The following is a 20060-nucleotide window of genomic DNA, read 5'->3' as shown; positions in this document are numbered from 1 at the left end:
TCTGCACACAAAAGTGGATCTCTATGATCTAACAAAAAAAGCCAAAGAGCATAGTAATATTGACTTACTTTAAAAAAATAGAAACCTGATTTATACCTGATTTACATCTTATTACATATACTAACCCACCCTCCACTGTATTTTAATGTATTCCTTTATTTCTAATGGCAAACTAATATGATATTATAACCTCTTGAGTAACTATGCCCTCTATTTAAACCCAAAACTAACAGAGCCAGAAGGTTACCCAGATTTACGGCGCACCTGACCTACGGCGTCAGTCTGCTTTTTATCACCCTCCAATGTTTTTTCAGCCCAGCTAACAACATTAACGAACAAACAGAGGCTCCAATCGGTGATTGTTTTAATCTGCTAAAAACATTCCCATGATTCTACGTACCAACTCCCTGCCCGCTTATATTAAGAACAGCTGCTTGCCATTCCCGTTTTGTCTGATGAAGTCTGCTTAGCGCATACGAAAGCTTACATTCTGAATAAAACTCAGTTGGTCTTAAAGGTGCTCCTTGTGTACTGCTTTGATTTATACCAAGCTAGACTACTGGTCCATCCAGATCCAGGTGGGCAGCCATATTGATCTGAAGCGACAGAACAAAGCTGGAGTCTCGTAGCACCTTTAAGACCAACAAGGTTTAATTCTGGGCATAAACGTGCACGTGAAAGTTTATACCCAGAATTAAACTTTATGAGCCTTAAAGATGCCACGAGGCTTAAATTTTGTCCTATTGATTCAACTAGCTTGGCATTGTCCCTCTAGGGTCTTAACCAATCTTTCCTAGCATCTGCTATTGGATCCTTTTGGAGCCGGTGCCAGGGACTGAATCTGGGACCTCACACGTTCAAAGGATCAAGACATCAGCAATTCCCTTGAGAGGGCCTCAAAACTGCCAATTCTGGCTTGGGACTCACCTTGCTCCAGATGAAAGCGCCCAGCAAATTGTTGTCCCCAAAGGGGTTGTCCGTATTGGTGTAGCCCATATACTCCTCCCCCCAGCCCATCTTCTCTCGCTTCTTCCTTTCCTTGGCCTCCTTCTTGGCCAAGCGCCTGGCCCTCTTCTCTTCGGGAGTCTCCAAAGCCTTCATCAGTTCCTTTTGGTTCCTCTTCTCTTCCTTCAGATGCAGCTGCTCCTGGAGGCTAAGCTGCTCACCCAGGTCTTCCTGGGAGTTCTGTGAGCGTGAAGGAGAAGGTGATGACACAGAGGACACCGAAGACCTGGAATTGGAACGCTTCCTGCTTCGCTTGCCCCTCCTCTCGCTGCTGCATCTCCGGTGTCCCACAGAGGAATCCGAACTTGGGGAGCGATCCCGGGAAGAGTGTTTCTTGTGCTTCCTGCGGTGACTGTCTCCACTTTTTTCTTTCTTCTTTTTCCATTTTTCACTCTCCTCCGCTAAACTGAGAGGGGGGAAAGCGTTAAAGTCCCAGAGTTCAGCCCAAGAAAACTGTCACAATTGCACCTAAAATGACACTCAAAAACAGCAGCTTTCGAAAAGGATGATAAAACACAAATCTATAAAGTAAAGGAGTAACAAAGCCTTCACGACTTTTTGTGGCAATGAATTTCAGGCATAATCGATTTGTGGAGCCACCTGCCACAGGTTGCAATAACGGCTGCAAATTCAGATCTTGGTCAGCCTTTCTCCTCAACAGAGGCCCAAAATGGCGTATATCATCTCCCCCATTTTACAATCATAACAACCCTTTAGACTGTTTGTTTCCAAGGCAGACCGTCTAGCTATCACACCATCACAGAAACACAGAGAAGCGATCCAGCCACGTTTCTTGACCATGATGGTGTAATGGAACCTCATAGACTTCTGAATACCAGTTGATGAAAGTCAACATCAGGGCTTGGAAACTGAAGCATCAAAAGACTCCACATATACTCAACTTCAGCCTTTATTATAACTAAATATGCTTCCAGAAAACAACCCCATCTTGTAAATCAGGTGCGGGGGACTTAGGAATGCCAGCCTCTAGGTGCGACTTGGGGATCCCCCAGAGTTACGGCTATTTCCAGACTACAGAGGTCAGTTCCCCTGGAGAAATGGATGCTTTGGAAGGTGGACTCTAAGGCATTGTACCCTACTGATTTCCCTGTCCTTCCCAGCCTTCAGCTCAAAATCTCCAGGAGTTTCCCAACCTGAATCTAGCAATCCTACCTCCTCATTTCGCTCACCGTAGCCCGGGGGGGGGGGGGGAGGCAGCCTGGAAACCCCAGGGGGGCTCAAGCCACAAGAGGAGGGTTCCTGGAAAAATGTAACCCGAAGAAGAAAGAAAATCAGGAGGTGTTCTGAGCCCCTGCTGCTCAGCAATAGGTTCCAGGATCTCCCCAAAGTAACTGATTTTGTACCATTGGAACGAGGACTACTTCCCCAGCCTTCGGAAAGCTTGAACAAAGTTTCTCAGGATCCTGTGGATAAGAAGCCTGGAGCTTCTGCTTCCCAATATAGGAAGAGGAAGGTGGTGGTGATTGGAGGAGGTATATACTTGTGAGCAAATATGTGAATCGCAGCATGGCTGCTCAGTTGAGAGTCTCTGGGTAAAAATAAAAGGAGTAAGAAACAACAGTGATATTATTGTGGGGGTCTGCTATAGACCACCAAGTCAAGCAGAGGACTTGGATGAAATACTTCTACAGCAGACTGAAAAGTTCTCCAAGAGAAGGGATACAGTGATCATGGGAGATTTCAATTACCTGGACATCTGTTGGAAGTCCAACTCTGCTAAAAATGAAAAGTCAAACAGATTCCTGACTTGTCTTGCTGACAACTTCCTTTTCCAGAAAGTGAAGAAGGAAACAAGGGTATCTGCTATCTTGGATTTGATTCTCACCAACAAGGAAGAATTGATTGAAGAAGTGGAAATAGTGGGCACCCTGGGCAGTAGTAACTATGCGATTTTGGAATTTACAGTCTTAGGGAAGGGAAAAGCTATACGTAGTCAGACTTATAGGTTGGACTTCAAAAAGGCAAACTTTGATAAACTTAGAACTATGCTGGGTAAAATCCCATGGTCAGAAATACTTAGGAGGAAGGGGGTTCAGGAGGGGTGGGAGTTCCTTAAAAGCGAAATACTGAAAGTGCAATCACAGATGATTCCTATGCGAAGAAAAAATGTAAAAAGTCTAAAGAAGCCGAAGTTGCTCCATAAACAGCTCTCTAAAGACTTGAGAAATAAAAAAGACTCCTTTAGGAATTGGAAGGAGGGCCTTATAACCAAGAATGAATATAAACAAATCACCAATGCTTGTAGAGAAAAAGTTAGGAAAGCTAAAGCTCAGTATGAGCTTAGGCTGGCCAAAGATGCTAAAAACAACAAAAAAGGGTTCTTTTCTTATGTTCAGGGTAAGAAAAAGAGCAAGGACATGGTAGGCCCATTGAAAGGGCAAGAAAGTGAAATTGTAACAGGTAATGAAGAGAGGGCAGAACTGCTCAATTTCTACTTTTCCTCAGTCTTCTCTTCTGAGGAACATGGCAAAAACAGAACATATAAGGAGGGTATGAAGTTCCAACCTAGGATCAGCGTTGGGGTAGTACATAAACACCTAGTTTCTTTAAATGAAACTAAATCCTCTGGGCCAGATGAATTGCATCCAAGGGTTCTAAAAGAGCTTGCGGATGTAATTTCTGAGCCTTTGGATATTATTTTTGAGAATTCTTGGAGAACAGGAGAGGTGCTGGAAGATTGGAGACGGGCAAATGTTGTTTCCATCTTCAAGAAGGAGAAGAAGGAGAATCCAGGTAACTACCAACCCGTCAGCTTGACGTCTATACCTGGAAAAGTTTTAGAACAAATCATCAATCGGTCCTGGAACATTTAGAAAGAATAGATGTGATTACTAAGAGCCAGCATGGTTTTCTCAAGAACAAGTCATGTCAGACTAACCTGATCTCTTTTTTTGAGAAAGTAACTACCTTGCTGGATCAGGGGAATGCTGTAGACATCGTGTATCTTGATTTCAGTAAGGCTTTTGATAAGGCTCCACATACTATCCTTGTTGACAAGTTGCTAAAATGTGGTTTGGATCCTGTTACCATTAGATGGATCTGTAACTGGTTGACAGATCACATCCAAAGAGTGCTTGCGAATGGTTCCTCATCCTCTTGGAGAGGAGTGACAAGTGGAGTGCCTCAGGGATCTGTCCTGGGATTTGTTTTGTTCAACATCTTTATCAATAATTTGGATGAAGGATTAGAGGGAATGCTTATTACATTTGCAGATGATACTAAATTGGGAGGGGTTGCAAACACAGAAGAAGACAGAAACAGGATACAGGATGACCTTGACAAGCTGGAAAACTGGGCTAAAACCAATAAAATTAATTTTAATAGGGATAAATGTAAAGTTCTGCATTTATGTAGGAAAAATCTAATGCATGGTTATAGAATGAAGGAGACTTGTCTTAGCAGTAGTATGTGCGAAAAGGATCTAGGGGTCTTAGTGCATCAGACGCTGAACATGAGTAAACAGTGTGATGCGGTGGCTAAAAAGGCAAATGCAATTTTGGACTGTATCAACAGAAGTATAGTGTCCAGATCATGTGATGTGATGGTATGGCTTTACTCTGCTCTGGTAAAACCTCACCTGGAATATTGTATTCAGTTTTGGGCACCACATTTTAAGAAGGATATAGACAAGCTGGAATGGGTCCAGAGGAGGGCGACAAAGATGGTGAAGAGTATGGAGACCAAGTCCTATGAGGAAAGGCTGAAGGAACTGGGGATGTTTAGCCTGGAAGCAGATGAGAGGTGATACAATCACCATCTTCAAGTACTTGAAGGGTTGTCATATATAGGATGGTGTGGAATTGTTTTCTGTGGCCCCAGAAGGTAGCACCAGAACCAATGGGTTGAAATTAAATCAAAAGAGTTTCCGGCTCAACATTAGGAAGAACTTCCTGACTGTTAGAGCGATTCCTCAGTGGAACAGGCTTTCTTGGGAGATGGTGGGCTCTCCTTCCTTGAAGGTTTTTAAACAGAGGCTAGATGGCCGTCTGACAGCAATGAAGACCCTGTGAATTTAGGGGGAGGTATTTGTGAGTTTCCTGCATTATGCAGGGGGTTGGACTAGATCACCCTAGAGGTCCCTTCCCCTACATGAGGGACCGTACAATGTTCTGGGGATCACTACCCTCCCCCAACAACCCAGCATGGAAAACACATCGTTGAGTCTGATCCACCAATAACCCCCACTTATAACAAAGCAACTATAAAGGGAGAAACTGGGGTGGGAGGGGGTACTAGTAGATCCTCTCTATCCCAGAATATCTCTATGTCCCCCACGTAGATAGAGCCAAATGGGCAGCCGTGTTGGTCTGAAGCAGTAGAACAAAGTAGGAGTCAAGTCCCCTTTAAGACCAACAGTCTTATTCAGAATGTAAGCTTTTGTGGACTCCAAGCACATTTCATCAGACGAAAAATCAGGTACAGTGAGCAGAGCTACATACAGCTGGTAGACAATTGTTTAGAACGAAAAATAGTACAAATTTAAGATCCAATGCCAGAATAGTAAAATAAAAAATAGCACTTGACTCCTACTTTGTTCTATGACCCCAGGTCTCTATAACCCCAACTAAAGCCCCCCTCCCTTCATACCGCCGCTTCTCCGCACCTGCCTTCCCGCTCTCGCCTTCTCCTCCGTCGTCTTTCGCTGTCCTCGGATCCAGACAGTCTCCGGCTCCTGCGCCGCCGAGACCGAGACCTTGATCTGGACCAAGACCGGGACCGAGACCTGGATCCCATGGCCGCTCTAGGCCTACCGCCTTTCCCGTCGCTTCCTGTTTTCCTGTGGGGACCTTTCTTCCTCGCGTCGCGAAATACAGGTGGCTACCTTAAGGCCTGATCAACGGGACGCTTCGAATACTTGTTTGCCAGCTCTTCGAGGGGCTGGTTTTACCGCCCTTCTAAATGTCATGTTCAAAATCTGATATTTAGACTCTCGCGCTGAAGGGGGGAAATGCGAATTTTCAAGGCAGCTTATGAGGCAACTATATGGGGGCTTTCCCTCTGGAAGGCCTGTGTCGCGTAGTGACAGAAACGACAGTATGGCTCATTTTTAAAGTGCATAATGTGGATTTAGATGTCTTTATTGAACTTGCTGTACATTTTTCAGGATAGTATGTAAAAATTATGAAGATCAATGCCTTGAATCACAGTAGCATTGTGGAGCGCTATCTAAGGGAAAGCATGTGATATAAGAGATTTATAAAATTATGCGGGTGGAGGGGGGAGAGTAAAAGCTGTATCTGCACAGATCCTCAGGGATCTTCTACTTTTCTTTACAGATCAATCCCTCCCTGAGGTTACCAACTCTGTTTGGAGTTCCTAGAGATTTTGGGGGGAGTAGCCTGGGGAGTAGGGTTGCCAGGTCCAATTCAAGAAATATGTGGGGACTTTGGGGGTGGAGCCAGGAGATATTTGGGGTGGAGCCAGGTGAATGGTTGTGACAAACATGACTGAACTCCAAAGGGAGTTCTGGCCATCACATTTAAAGAGACCACACACCTTTTAAATGCCTTCCCTCCATTGAATATAATGAAGGATAGGGGCACTTTCTTTGGGAGCTCATAGAATTGGACCCCCTGGTCTATTCTTTTTGAAACTTGGGGGGCGTTTTGAGAAGAAGAACCAGATGCTATGCTGAACATTTGGTGCCTCTACCTAAAAAACCCAGCTCCCCCAGAACCTCAGATACCACGGATCAATTTTCCATTATCCCCTATGGGAATCGGTCTCCAGCAGATATTTCCCTCCCCTTCTGATGACCTTGAAGTGGTGGTGGGGGGAAGGCCTCCAAACCAGGGGATCCCCAGCCCCCAACTAGGGATTGGTAGCCCTATTCACATGGCAGTGGCATCTCCAGGGTTGGACAAGGGGATGCTGTCATGCCTAGTTGGGCCCTGAGACCCTTCCCAAATGAAGGATTGATGTCGAGGAGAAATTGTATCTGCTGCCTCTCTGCAGCCTTCTTGAGGCGGCTCTCCCAGTCAAAACAATCCAGTTTCTGTCAGTGTTAACATGAGCCCCAAAACATCATGGAGCAGAACAAAATAGTATATTTTCAAAAGCCCTCCCAGCAGATGCGGACCCACCAAAAGACTAGACCCCTCCCGTCCAGAAAAATGTTTTGTGCCAAAGGACGGATCCCCTGCTGGAAAAGCCCTGTATTTACACCACAGCCAATTTTTATGGCTTTATAAAACGATTGATACTTTTCATGTTGCTTTAGAAATGATTTTACTGTGCTCTTGGTTACTGTGTGAGAACATAACATAAGAAAAGCCCTGCTGGATCAGACCGACAGTCCATCCAGTCCAGCATCCCATCTCCCACAGTGGCCAACCAGTTTCTCTAGTAGGGTTGCCAAGTCCAATTCAACAAATATCTGGGGACTTTGGGGGTGGAGCCAGGAGACATTGGGAGTGGAACCAGCAGCAAGGTTGTGACATGCATAATTGAGCTCCAAATGGAGTGCTGGACATCACATTTAAAGAGACAGCACACCTTTTAAATGCCTTCCCTCCATTGGGCTCATAGAATTGGACCCCCTGGTCCAATCTTTTTGAAACTGGGAGGGTATTTTGGGGGAGAGGCACTAGATGCTATGCTGAAAATTTGGTGCCTCTACCTCAAAAAACAGCCCTCCACAGAGCCCCAGATACCCGCAGATCAATTCTCTATTATACCCTATGGGAATCAGTCTCCATAGGGAATGATAGGGTGCCCAGCAGACATTTCCCTTCCCCTGCTTTCTGATGACCCTGAAGCGGGGGGAGGGCCTTCAAACCGGGTGATCCCCCACCCCCACCTGTGGATTTGCAACCCTACTGGAAAGCCAGCAACAGGGCATAGAGGCCAAGGCCTTCCCCTGAGGTTGCCTCCTGGCTTAGTACTTCTGAATGTGGAGGTTCCCTTCAGTCACCATGGCGGACATCCTCCATGAATCTGTCGAATCCCACTTTGAAAGCTGTGGCCTTCCTGTGGCTATCCTCTGGCGACAAATTTTCATTTTAATCACCCTCTCTATAAAGTAGTATTTCCTTTTGTCTGTCATGAACCTACTGCCTTCATTGGACGCCCACAAGGTCTAGTCTTTGAGGAGAGGGAGAAAAACTCATCTTGGTCAGTTCTTTCCATCCCGTGCATCATTTTATAAACTATCATATCACCATTGTAAATCATCTCTTTTCTAAACTGAAAAGTCCCAGGGGATCACTCATTCTCACAGGGACCTGGGAACCCCTAGTCATACGGTCCAGTCAACATCCTAGCATGAGGCTGGCCAAACTGCGGCTCAGGAGCCACATATGGCTCTTTCATACATATTGTATGGCTCTCGAAGCCCCCACCACCCTGTCAGTTACCTTGGAGAAGGCATTTCTCGTTAAATCACTTCTCCAAGCCAAGCCAGCTGGCAGGTTGGAGAATGCATTTAAAGTTGCTTTCTTTTCACCTCTCCTTCCTTCCCCTTTCCCTCCCTGTGGCTCTCAAACATCATGTTTTGTGGCTCTCAAAACGCCTGATGTTTATTCTACGTGGCTCTTACGTTAAGCAAGTTTGGCCACCCCTGTCCCAGCTGCAGCATTCTACACCAACTGAAGTTTCTGAATGCTTCTCAAAGACAGCCTTATGCTGAACGCACTGAAGTAACAGCACCTCGATGTAATCAGGGCACGCACCGCAGTGGCCAGATCTTTCCTGCCCAGGGAAATCAGTTGAAGTTGGTTCAAGGCATTCTGGGCCACAGCTGCCAGTCACTTATCTGGCAGAAGTAGGCTTCCCAATCCCCAGGTCCCAGCGGGGGAAGCCCCGCCCCCACAGCCATTATGCACCTCCATGAACGATTCCCATAGGGAATGATGGGGAATTGATCCACGGCTTTCGGGAGCTCTGGAGGGGATGTATTTTGAGGTAGAGGCACCAAGTTTTCAGTATAGCATCTAGTGCCTCTCCCCAAAATACCCCCCAAGTTTCAAAAGGATTGGACCAGGGGGTCCAATTCTATGAGCCTCAAAAGAAGGTGCCCCTATCCTTCATTATTTCCTATGGAAGGAAGGCATTTTAAAAGGCGTGCTGTCCCTTTAAATGCGATGGCCAGAACTCCCTTGGAGTTCAATTATGCTTGTCACACCCTTGCTCCTGGCTCCGCCCCAATGTCTCCTGGCTCCACCCCCAAAGTCCCCAGATATTTCTTGAATTGGACTTGGCAACCCTAGGCAGAAGCACTGGGACATCCTCAGCGTACAGACCTGCTCCTTCCAGGGGAGTGTGACATCATCTAGAACAGGGGATGCCTTAAATCCTGGATCAGATCTACTGCTCACCAGCAGGCCTTCCATCTTATTGGTATCAAGAGACAGTTGATTAGCTCTTCACACGAAATCTGCCTCCAGGCACCAGTTCATTTTTCTATAGCCTCCCTGGAATTAGCCAGAAGCACAAGATGGAGTGGCAATCTGCATAATCCAGCCCACATCTCCTGAGGGCCTCACCCAGGTTTCACATGGATGCTAGAGCAGAAGGGATATGAAATGGGGGCTTTCAACGACAAAGAGATACAGGCCCCTCCCTTTCATAGGGGGGAATACCTCTACAGAGCTTTTTGTAGCAGGAACTCCTTTGCATATTAGGCCGCACACCCCTCATGTAGCCAATCCTCCTGGAACTTACAGTGGGTCCTGTACTAAGAGCCCTGTAAGCTCTTGGAGGATTGGCTACATCACAGGGGAGTGTGGCTTAATACACAAAGGAGTTCCTGTTACAAAAAAGCCCCTGACCAGAACTAATTAATGTCAGCACAGGGCTTTGGCTTCCAAAGGCACCCTGGAAAACCAGGAAGATAAAGGCAGTGACAGGGAAAGCTGAGGGAAATTGGAATTGCTTCAGGGGTCGAGAAGGTGTAACCGGGGCTTTTTGGGTAGCAGGCACTCCTTTGCATATTAGGCCACACACCCCGATGTAGCCAATCCTCCTGGAGCCCTGTAAGCTCTTGGAGGATTGGCTACATCAGGGATCTGTGGCCTAATATGCAAAGGAGTGCCTGCTACAAAAAAAGCCGTGCTCTTCTAAGATGGCACTCGACCTCAGGAACAGTAATCAACAATCCTGCCTCAAGTATGCTGGCTGATTAACTGAGGCACCTTTTGAACCTAATGTTCAAAATTGCCAGTAAATTCTAAGAGGTTTTTGGATACAGGATAGGCACAGTACTGGCCTGCTTGAAATCACACACTAAAGTGGCTTTGAGCTAAATTGCTGTCGAAAGAATGACTTGCTTGAAATTAAAAATGTACAATCAATTATAAAGAGTATAAGAGCACTGGCCATCTCAAGAACAGCTTGCCTTTAATATATTGTAGAGAGCTATAGGCCAGCAAACTCCAGAAGGCTGGTGCATCTCGTTAAATGAATGATTTTGGACTAGCTCAAGCTCCTATATAAAAATATATATACACTTAAGTGTCATTGAGTGAATGAGAGAGAAGATGTTGCAAAAGAACATTTACATTTGGTTGGCACTAGAGGCTGTTAACCTTGGAAGACATATAGAAAGGATTACTCCCGAGAAAGTCTATTGATCAAATGAGCCTACATCCGGGTGCTCCTAGGACTTTTTTTGTAATATGAGAATGTTAGAATTGGACCGCTGTTACACTATGAAGTATTAAAATAGGACTTTTTTTTTTGTAATATGGGAATGTTAGAGTTGGACCTGTTACAACATGAAGTAGTAAAATATATGAAGGTTTTTAAATGGTTTTATTCAGCTCTGTTGGCCAACATATCACAGTAGCTTGTTTAACTTTAATTGCTTGTCTCATTAACTGGGATCCCTTTTTTGTTTATTATACTGATTAACGGAGGAGGCACCTTTCGAACCCAGTGCTTTAAACGGAATTGTCTAATTCACCGCTTGACAAGAAATCACAGCCTAAATAAAACACACTTTTTTTGGAGTTCAGCTGGAGGAATAGGGTTGGACCATCCCTCTGAGACATCTTCCTGCTGTTCTCAGCTCCTTCTTCACCCAGGGAGAGGGTTACAGGAATGTAAGGGACACAGCGAGATTGTTTCCACCGAAATTTATTAACAAAGATTGTATTTTTGGAAGGCTGAGAGAGGGGGGGGGGTGCTGCTCTCACAGAGCCCTTCCCTGCTCATGTATAAAACTGACAACCGAATTTGGCGTTGTCCAGCTCGCTGTAGGGGCGCAAATAGTACAGCTGATCATTGGTGGGGGGTACCCAGCGCGTGGTGTTGTAGCAAGACTCACCCACCTGCAAGGGGGGAGAAAAAAGTGTTATGGCTGATGGACTGTTTCAGTTTATTTCAATTTATATCCCGCCCTTCCCACGGAAGTGGCTCAGGGCGGCTTACAACACATAAGAACTAACATAGGTTTTGGATTTAAAATACAGCAAATTACACCGTTAAAACAGTAAAATGGTAAAACATATAAAACAAGCGATGTATCAGCATACTACACTGCAATCTTCTATAGAGTTTCCAATGCCAGTTAGTTATAGGCCAGCCGGAAAAGGGCTGTCTTACAGGCCCTGCGGAACTGGCCAAGGTCCCGCAGGGCCCTCACCTCCTCCGGCAGCTGGTTCCACCAGCAAGGGGCCGTTACCGAGAAGGCCCTGTCCCTGGTGGATTTCAGACAGACCACTTTTGGCCCGGGGATATCAAGCAGATTTTGAGAGCCCGATCTCAGCACTCTCTGGGGATCACGTGGGGAGAGACGGTCCCTAAGGTAGGCAGGTCCTAGGCCATATAGGGCTTTAAAGGTAATAACCAGCACCTTCTTGGGAGCCCTAATAACAGCCGGGCAGCGGCATTCTGCACTAACTGCAACTTCTGGGTTCGGCACAGGGGCAGCCCCATGTAGAGGGCATTACAGTAATCCAACCTCGAGGTGACCGTTGCATGAATCACCGTTGCTAGATCGTCATGCTCCAGGAAAGGAGCCAACTGCCTCGCCCGCCTAAGATGGAAGAATGCGGACTTAGCAAGCAGAGGCTAACCTGACAGGTAACCGACCTGGGAAGTATCTCAGATCCCAGCTGAGGCCGCCAGGGCCTGAGGAATGCGGTTGCTGCCTTGTTTCATTTTATTCCTGCTTGAATGATAGCTGCAATGCCAGCTCTCGTCACAGGCAATAGGGGCGCAAAAGAGCAAATCAGAAGCTCCCTTCTCCAGGCCTGAAGCAATTAAATGTTCATGTTGTTTAACTGTAATTTTATCTATCTGTATAGCTAAACTTGAATTGTGTTGTTAGCCGCCCTGAGCCTGCCCCGGCGGGGAGGGCAGGATATAAATAAAATTTTGTTGTTGTTTGTTGTTGTTGCTTCCCTTGACTTGGTTACTTAAAAACATTCTTATGCAGTAAAAACAATGAGGCAAAACTTAGATTTTTGCTCCCTGTTGGTCTTGCCCTCCTCCCCTGGAGATCTCCGTCACACCATGCACAATCCCTTCTTTCTGCTACTTAAAACCTATGGAGGAAACAAGTTACTTCAGGTGAATCCAACTTGGCATGTGCCGAGGGTTTTTAAAAAGTGGGTGGGGCCAGGTGGGACTTGTCTCCAGCAGGAGTTGTGATTGGCCGGTGTGACTGGCGATCTGATTGGCTATGTACATTAAAACAACATTCTTTCGGCAGTGGCTACCCCCCCAGTGCTGGCTTTATTCTCTCTCTCTCATGTTTCTTTCCCATCTTTTCCCCAGCACTTGGGCTTTCTGCATACGTACGTGTACAGTTCCATCCCCATGGCAGCCATTTTGTGGTTGCGCCCACCCACCTTGTGTCAGAATTCCAAAAATTGCACGCAGGCTCAAAAATGTTGGGGACCCGCCCCCCGGGGCTATGTCCTGCGGAATCATCCTAGTGGGTGTGTGGCTTGCAGAGAGAAGCCGGGGAGGCGGGGCTACAGAGTAAGTGGGATGCTTTCTCGGTTCCCGCATTCTCATTTATGAAAGCATTCCAGCGTCCGCACCGTCCATCCTGGAACATCCTTCATGATCTTGGCCTCCTCTTCAAAGTTCTCCCTTAACAAGCGCAGTATCCTACACAGAAGGATGGAAAGAAGACGACGATGACAACATTGGATCTGTATCCCATCCACCACTCTGAATCTCAGAGCGGCTCACAATCTCCTTTTCCTTCCTCCCCCACAACAGACACCCTGTGAGGTGGCTGGGGCTGAGAGACCTCTTCCCGAAGCTGCCCTTTTACGGACAGCTCTGTGAGAGCTATGGCTGATCCAAGGCCATTCCAGCAGCTGCAAGTGGAGGAGCGAGGAATCAAACTCGGTTCTCCCAGATAAGAGTCTGCGCACTTAACCACTACACCAAACTGGCTCCCAGGAAGGGGTTCAGGTAAAGAAATCAAGACTCAAGAGAGAGGTCAACCACGCCAAATAGTGAACCCCCAGAGCTGTGCTCTCGACCACCTACTCCCTCCCTTCCCCTGACTACTGTGAGAGCCAGCTAGCAACTACTATTCTGAGAATGGGCATTCCTTCCCTGCCTCGCATCCCGGAGTTTTGCTGGAGGCTCCCAAAAAGCCCAGAGCTTTTTTTGTAGCAGGAACTCCTTTGCATATTAGGCCACAGACCCCTGATGTAGCCAATCCTCCAAGAGCTTACAGGGCTCTTCAAACAGGGCCTACTGTAAGCTCCAAGAGGACTGGCTACATCAGGGGGGTGTGGCCTAATCTGCAAAGGAGTTCCTGCTACAAAAAAAAAAAAAAGCCCTGCAGCTGAGAGATACCTGAGCAGTCTCAGGATTTGAGCTGCAGCATGAGAAACTACCTTGGGCCGGGGGTGGATGATTCAGAGGTGCCCTGCTTGGTAGGAGAGGAAGACCAGCCTTCTGCTGAAAGGGCGGGGGCTATAAGGAAGGGAAAGAAAGGGCCGCTTAGCAGGGGTGGAATTCTAGCAGGAGCTCCTTTGCATATTAGGCCACACACCTCTGATGTAGCCAGTCCTCCTGGAGCTTATAGTAGGCCCTGTATGAAGAGCTCTGTAAGCTCTTGGAGGATTGGCTACATCAGGGGTGTGTGGCCTAATATGCAAAGGAGCTCCTGCTAGAATTCCACCCCTGGTGCTTAGGACCATGCTGGGGAGCAGACCCCCTCCCCAGCTGGGAGCCGGTTGTCGGCACCTACCTCCGGTCGTTCTCAGCCATCAGAAGAGGCATCAGCGCGATCCGGGTTTCCAAATCCTCAATAGCCAGGCGCCTGGGGGAGGAGAGGAAATGTTTCAGACAAGGCCTGAGGTGAAACAGCATGAGATGGTGGTCCTTCAGAAAAGAAGAAGACCGTAAATTTATACCCCACCCTTCTCTCTGAGTCTCAGAGTGGTCTACAATCTCCTTTGCCTTCCTCCTCACAATAGACACCCTGTGAGGCAGGTGAGGCTCTCCCAGAAGCTGCCCTTTCAAGGACTGAGTCTCAGAACAGCCTACAATGTCCTTTGCCTTCCTCCCCCAACAACAGACACCCTGTGAGGCAGGTGGGGCTGAGAGAGCTCTCCCAGAAGCTGCCCTTTCAAGGACAGAGTCTCAGAGAGGCATACTATGTCCTTTGCCTTCCTCCCCCAACAACAGACATCCTGTGAGGCAGGTGGGGCTGAGACAGCTCTCCCAGAAGCTGCCCTTTCAAGGACAACTCTGTGAGAGCTATGGCTAACCCAAGGCCATTCCAGTAGCTGCAAGTGGGGAAGTGCGGAATCAAACCCAGTGGCACAATAGAGTCAGGTTCGCATTTGCTCTCTTCTAAAGCTCTCTGGGGCCGGACTCGGATGGCCCAGGCTAGCCCACTGTCAACAGATATTGTGTTAGGAAGGGGAAGCAAGGAAGTCTGGGGTCATGACACAGAGGCAGGCAATGACAAACTGCCTCTGTTAGTCTCTTGCCTTGAAAACCCCAGGGGTGTCATTCCTAGATATATTTTCTCCCTTCCCCGTTTTTGGTATTGTGTGTATTTGCATGTGTGTACCTGCCAGGGTCGGCCCTGCTTAGCTGCCGAGATCTAATGAGCTTGGGCTTGCCTGGGCTATCCAGTTCGGGGCCGTAGATATATTTTCTTGGTCTTCCTTGCAACAATGGGCAGGGGAGGGGCCCAGTTAATATTCCCTGCAAGCTCTTCCTTTGCCAAGCTGCAGCTCAGGACCTGTATTTTGGCTAGTGGAGATCGCCTAGAACCCCACCCCACCTGTCACTTGTACCATGGGTTGGGTTAGGGAACACACGTGCATCCTCTCTCTCTCTCTCTCGAGAGCCAGTTTGGTGTAGTGGTTAAGTGTGCAGACTCTTATCTGGGAGAGCCGGGTTTGATTCCCCACTCCTCCAATTGCACCTGCTGGCATGGCCTTGGGTCAGCCATAGCTCTGGCGGAGGTTGTCCTTGAAAGGGCAGCTGCTGTGAGAGCCCTCTCAGCCCCACCCACCTCACAGGGTGTCTGTTGTGGGGGAGGGAGATAAAGGAGATTGTGAGCCGCTCTGAGACTCTTGAGTGGAGGGCGGGATATAAATCCAATGTCGTCTTCTTCCTGTTTATAGACTAAAGGGAAAAGACAGGCTGGGGGAGACCAAACTCTCTCAACTTACTTCCTTTCTCGGTTCCATCTGACCATTTTATAATAGCCGTATATCATAATCCCAATTCCAATGGAGAACATGCTGTAGCCTAGGCAGAACAAAAGAAAAATAAAGACACAGAGAGGTTAGATTGGGTAGCAGCAGCCATTGTTTTCCTATTTATTTCTGACAGCTTTTATCAGTCCTTCCGTCCAAGGAGCTCAGGGTGGTGTACGTGTCTCCTTTCCTTCAGTTTGCTTTCACAACAACCCCGTAAAATAAGCTACACTGAGAAACTGCAACTGGCCCAAAGTTCACCAAGCAAGCTTCACATCATTGCAGGGATTCGAACCTGGGTCTCACAGATCCTTTCCCAACATTTTATTACACACTTACACTAAAATAGCAAACAGGCTCTCAGAGGTTACTAGCTGGCATGATGAAGTGTGCTATCGATAGCTGCTAGCCACAGTAACCTGGTCACGCCTCCTTTTGAGGCCTCTTAATGGCTTTATGCTTTTTGTGCTGCTCAGGATAGCCTACGCAGGCACCCCATTTTACTGAGAGAGACTGACAGGGCCAAGGTCATCTAGCTAGCTTCATGGATGAGCGGGGATTTGAATCCAAGTCCGGCTCACTCCTCACCAAAGTGCACTAGGCTCTCTTTCAACTGAGGCATGTGTAAATTATATGCACAGTCAGCATTCCTTTAGAGTCTCTGCTGACACCATGTTTGGTACTGCAAAGGATTCCGGGTGCTTGCTTCTCATTTCTGGGTGTTTGCATCTCACACACGGGCTCTTTGCTCCTCACTGGTGCAGGATATGCCCACACCTCTTCAGGTTTTTCTTGCTCATTCTCTTTTCTGTAATAAATCTGATTTTCTCTTATAATGCCCCCCGCCCGCGATTCTACTTGGCAGGTGCCTCAGTCCCCCCATCCCCTTCTAGCCCTTTTCTGCTTTTTAAATCCTCCATTGGTGCAGGAATTCTGTACAATGTTATCTTTTTTTATGATCTACAAAGGAAGGCGACCAAAAGTTTCTTCCCCCTCAGCCTATTTTTAAAATATCCCTTTCCATTTATCCACCCTCCTCCCAAATCTTTTATGTTATCTTGCTAATGTTTTCACTTATATTGAACTAGATGTCATAGAAACATAGAGCTGGAAGGGACCTCCAGGGTCATCTAGTCCAACCCCCTGCACAATGCAGGAAACTCACAAGTACCTCCCCCTCAATTCACAGGATCTTCATTGCTGTCAGATGGCCATCTAGCCTCTGTTGGAAAACCTCCATGGAAGGAGAGCCCACCACCTCCCGAAGTCCTGCCCACCTTCCTTGATTCTCTTTATTCACCTTTCTTCTTCTGCAGTTATGAAACCAACCTTGCTCTGGAACTTTCCCCATTTCTTTTAAGTAATTATATAACAAGGTGTCTCTTCACTTTACTGTCCAAATCTTCTATATTCTATATATAGTCTATAAATCTTTTATATATAATCTTCTATATTGCTATCTCTGTTTCCCTCTTCCTTTGAAAACAAACTTCCAAATATCTTTACCTATTTTCCTTCATTTCTTTGCAGACTTTTATGTCAGTTTCTCCAATTTGCCTAGAAACTGAACATCAACACTGAGTCCATCCAAACTACTGGCGTTTAAATGCCTCCATTCCCCCCCCCCCAAGTAGTTACATGAATATAATTTACAAAACACTGTGAATTTGGTTTGTTTTCAACAAATTTCTAATGTAGATTGTCTAAACTTAGGCATTCTTTTTGTCCTACAAAAGCAGCAGTCAACAACACCCATAATATTTTGCTTGTTCTCTTCCCCATAGTCTCTTCCCCAGCATCTTGGGGTTCTATTCTCTTCCCTCCCCACATAATCCCGTTTTTCGGCCTGCAAACCTCCTTTTCTGATGCTAATCAGAGGATACCTGTTTTTCTAGTCAACTGCCACCATCTGTCCCCTCAGCAGATGACTCTCCCCACAACCAAACCATTAGGTCTGGTTCCTATAGATCAGGGGTGGCCAAACTGTGGCACGGGAGTCCCATGTGGCTCCTTCACACATATTGTGTGGCTCTCGAAGCCCCAGCCAGAGAAGGCATTTGTCTCTTTAAATCACTTCTCCAAGCCAAACCAGCAAGTAAAGTTAGTTGCTTTTTTTCCACCTCCCACCTCTGATTTTCCTTCCTTCCTGTTCAGAGCCCAAAGAAGAAAAGTCTCTCACGCAGAACCAAGAGTGCTGACCAGAAAATACATAGAACTATAGCCTGTAGCATAAGGTTCTGAATATATCTGCAGCTTGACAAAGACTTCAAAAGAAACACACTTGTTAACCTAGGCAGCATGTTGCTCTGCTCTACCTGAAGAGCTGTTGCTGCCACCTTGAAGTTTTTCTGTACCTCCATGAGAGACTTTCCTTCTTTGGGCTCTGAACACCTCTACAATATTAGGGTTTGTAGAATCTTTCGGGCTCAAGTGCTGTGTTCTACTGGAGAAAGTGTTCCTTCCAGACGTTTCGTTCTCAGCTGCGGAGAACATCCTCAGTGGCGTTGCAGCCGGAGCAGGCGCTCTGACCACTGAGGATGTTCTCCGCAGCTGAGAACGAAACGTCTGGAAGGAAAACTTTCTCCAGTAGAACATGGCACTTGAGCCCGAAAGATTCTACAAACCCTAATGATGTTACCAGCCGTGAAAACCTGAAATCTTTGATAACCTCTACAATAATTTGGAAGACAATTTCACTTTATGTCTTGAGTCCATAGGACCAACCCAAGCGTTCTGGATCATTTTTGTCTTCTGTGAAGTTTGAAGGACTGAGCCTTTATTTGGAGTGTATGTGGCTGATCTTCCTCAATCTCCTTTTGTCCTCAAGTAGGAGATTGAGGAAGAATCGTACTGCTACAGCACCAACCCCAAATCAGACTTTTCCCTGCAGCCACTGTGGCCGGACCTGCCTGTCCCGCATTGGTCTTGTCAGCCACCAGCGAGCCTGCAGCAGACGTGGACTACTGCACATTTCTTAAATCTTCGTTCGCGAAGTCAAGCCGAGAGAGAGATGTGGCTGATATAACTTCTTTCCTGCAAAGTGGTTGCTAATGTGTATAAATGAAATTAATACAACAGATTTAAAAACATAATAATATTGAGACATAATGTGTGAATGTGTGTGTACCCAGCTTGCTGTGGGGAAAGTGCAGATGACTGGGGAAGGCACTGGCAAACCACCTACTAGGTGGGGAGGAGGAGGGGGAACTGTCAGAAAGGTTCGGGAGCTGCGCTCCTGTGAGCTCCTGCTGAATTCTTGGTGTATATACATGCAGTGTTTCTGTGTGTTGCTTGAACATATGAAGCTGCCTTATACTGAATCAGACCCTTGGTCCATCAAAGTCAGTATTGTCTTCTCAGACTGGCAGTGGCTCTCCAGGGTCTCAAGCGGAGGTTTTTCACACCTATTTGCCTGGACTTTTTTTGGAGATGCCAGGGATTGAACCTGGGACCTTCTGCTTCCCAAGCAGATGCTCTACCACTGAGCCACCGTCCTCCCCTTCTATCTCCACTGTAGTTTCTATGCATTGTTCACCCACTTGAGGACTGGCGACCCCAAGCAGCTCCAGCCCCGTCACCTCGGGGGCGGGGCGAGTCTCTGATTGACAGCCTCCCTCCCTCTTGGCTCCCCCCTCTCAAGACCTGGAGGCTGAGCATCTCCTTCGGGCCAGTGGGAAGATGGGAACGTTTAGCCGCTCTCTCTCCTCCCACACCCGGGGGTAGGGCCCAGCCACGCCTCACCTGACAGCCCCCGCCGGGGCATGTGCCGCTTGTAGTCGATGGGGCCGTAGCCGCCCGGAGGCGGCATGTCCTGCTTCACCTTCCCGACAGCCGACGCCATCCTTGAAGCGGGCTGGCGGCTCGGCCTCCTGGGCTTCACCGCGCCTTCCCGATGACGTCACGCACCTCCCGCACCCGTCTCACCCCTATGACGTTAACACTTACCTCAATTAAAGAACTAAAAGCGCAGTTGTTTTCCTCCAATGGTGGTGCGGAGGAGGAAGCGGCCGCGGCAGTAGCTGGTACCGTAAATATAGGAAAAGACGGAGCTCTACTTTATAAACCCCGACTTCCTTAAAAATGGTTCAGGGGTGGGCAAACTTGCTTATCGAAAGAGCCACATGGAATAAACGTCGGATGTTTAAGAGCCGCAAAACATAAACATCAGATGTCTAAGACTTAGTCACAAGGGAGGGAGGGAAAGATGAGGTGGAAAGAAAGCAACTTTAACTGCGTTCACCAAGCTGCTGGCTGGCTTGGATAAGTGATTTAAAGCAACAAACGCCTTCTCCAAGATGGCTGATAGGGCGGTAGGGGCTTCGAGAGCCACATAATAAGTGTGAAAAAGCCACATATGGCTCCTGAGCCACAATTTGGCCACCCCAGGTTCTGTGTCTGATTCTATTT

General features: G+C 47.3%; 2 protein-coding genes across 2 annotated transcripts in view; both read right to left on the bottom strand.

The window, feature by feature from the left end:
* Positions 1 to 5832, bottom strand: part of CACTIN (cactin, spliceosome C complex subunit) — a 29267-nt gene extending 23435 nt beyond the window's left edge. Inside the window, exons 1-2 of the mRNA XM_060232704.1 lie at positions 5630 to 5832; positions 928 to 1411 (exon numbers count right to left, since the gene is read on the bottom strand). Of these exons, the coding sequence (XP_060088687.1) occupies positions 928 to 1411; positions 5630 to 5760 (615 nt within the window). The 5' untranslated portion in view covers positions 5761 to 5832. The remainder of the gene's footprint in view (positions 1 to 927; positions 1412 to 5629) is intronic.
* Positions 5833 to 11084: 5252 nt separating this feature from the next.
* On the bottom strand, positions 11085 to 19614 carry NDUFA13 (NADH:ubiquinone oxidoreductase subunit A13). The gene is made up of 5 exons (XM_060232703.1): positions 19395 to 19614; positions 15627 to 15705; positions 14186 to 14257; positions 13014 to 13083; positions 11085 to 11294 (listed from the first exon to the last, which is right to left on the bottom strand). Exons 1-5 carry the CDS (start codon positions 19492 to 19494, stop codon positions 11175 to 11177), a joined length of 441 nt encoding a protein of 146 aa, XP_060088686.1. The 5' UTR covers positions 19495 to 19614; the 3' UTR covers positions 11085 to 11174.
* Positions 19615 to 20060: the final 446 nt, after the last annotated feature.

The sequence above is a fragment of the Heteronotia binoei genome, chromosome 2, assembly GCF_032191835.1.
Source record: "Heteronotia binoei isolate CCM8104 ecotype False Entrance Well chromosome 2, APGP_CSIRO_Hbin_v1, whole genome shotgun sequence".
NCBI classification, from domain to species: domain Eukaryota; kingdom Metazoa; phylum Chordata; class Lepidosauria; order Squamata; family Gekkonidae; genus Heteronotia; species Heteronotia binoei.
This window is presented reverse-complemented; position numbering and strand designations above follow the sequence as displayed.

Coding starts and splice junctions, on each gene's coding strand:
- NDUFA13 (XM_060232703.1), bottom strand. CDS start 19,494: ATGGCGTCGGCTGTCGGGAAGGTGAAGCAGGACATGCCGCCTCCGGGC. Junction 15,706..19,394: donor GCCCCGGCGGGGGCTGTCAG/GTGAGGCGTGGC, acceptor TGTTCTGCCTAG/GCTACAGCATGTTCTCCATT. Junction 11,295..13,013: donor AGGATGTTCCAGGATGGACG/GTGCGGACGCTG, acceptor CCCCCCTTGCAG/GTGGGTGAGTCTTGCTACAA.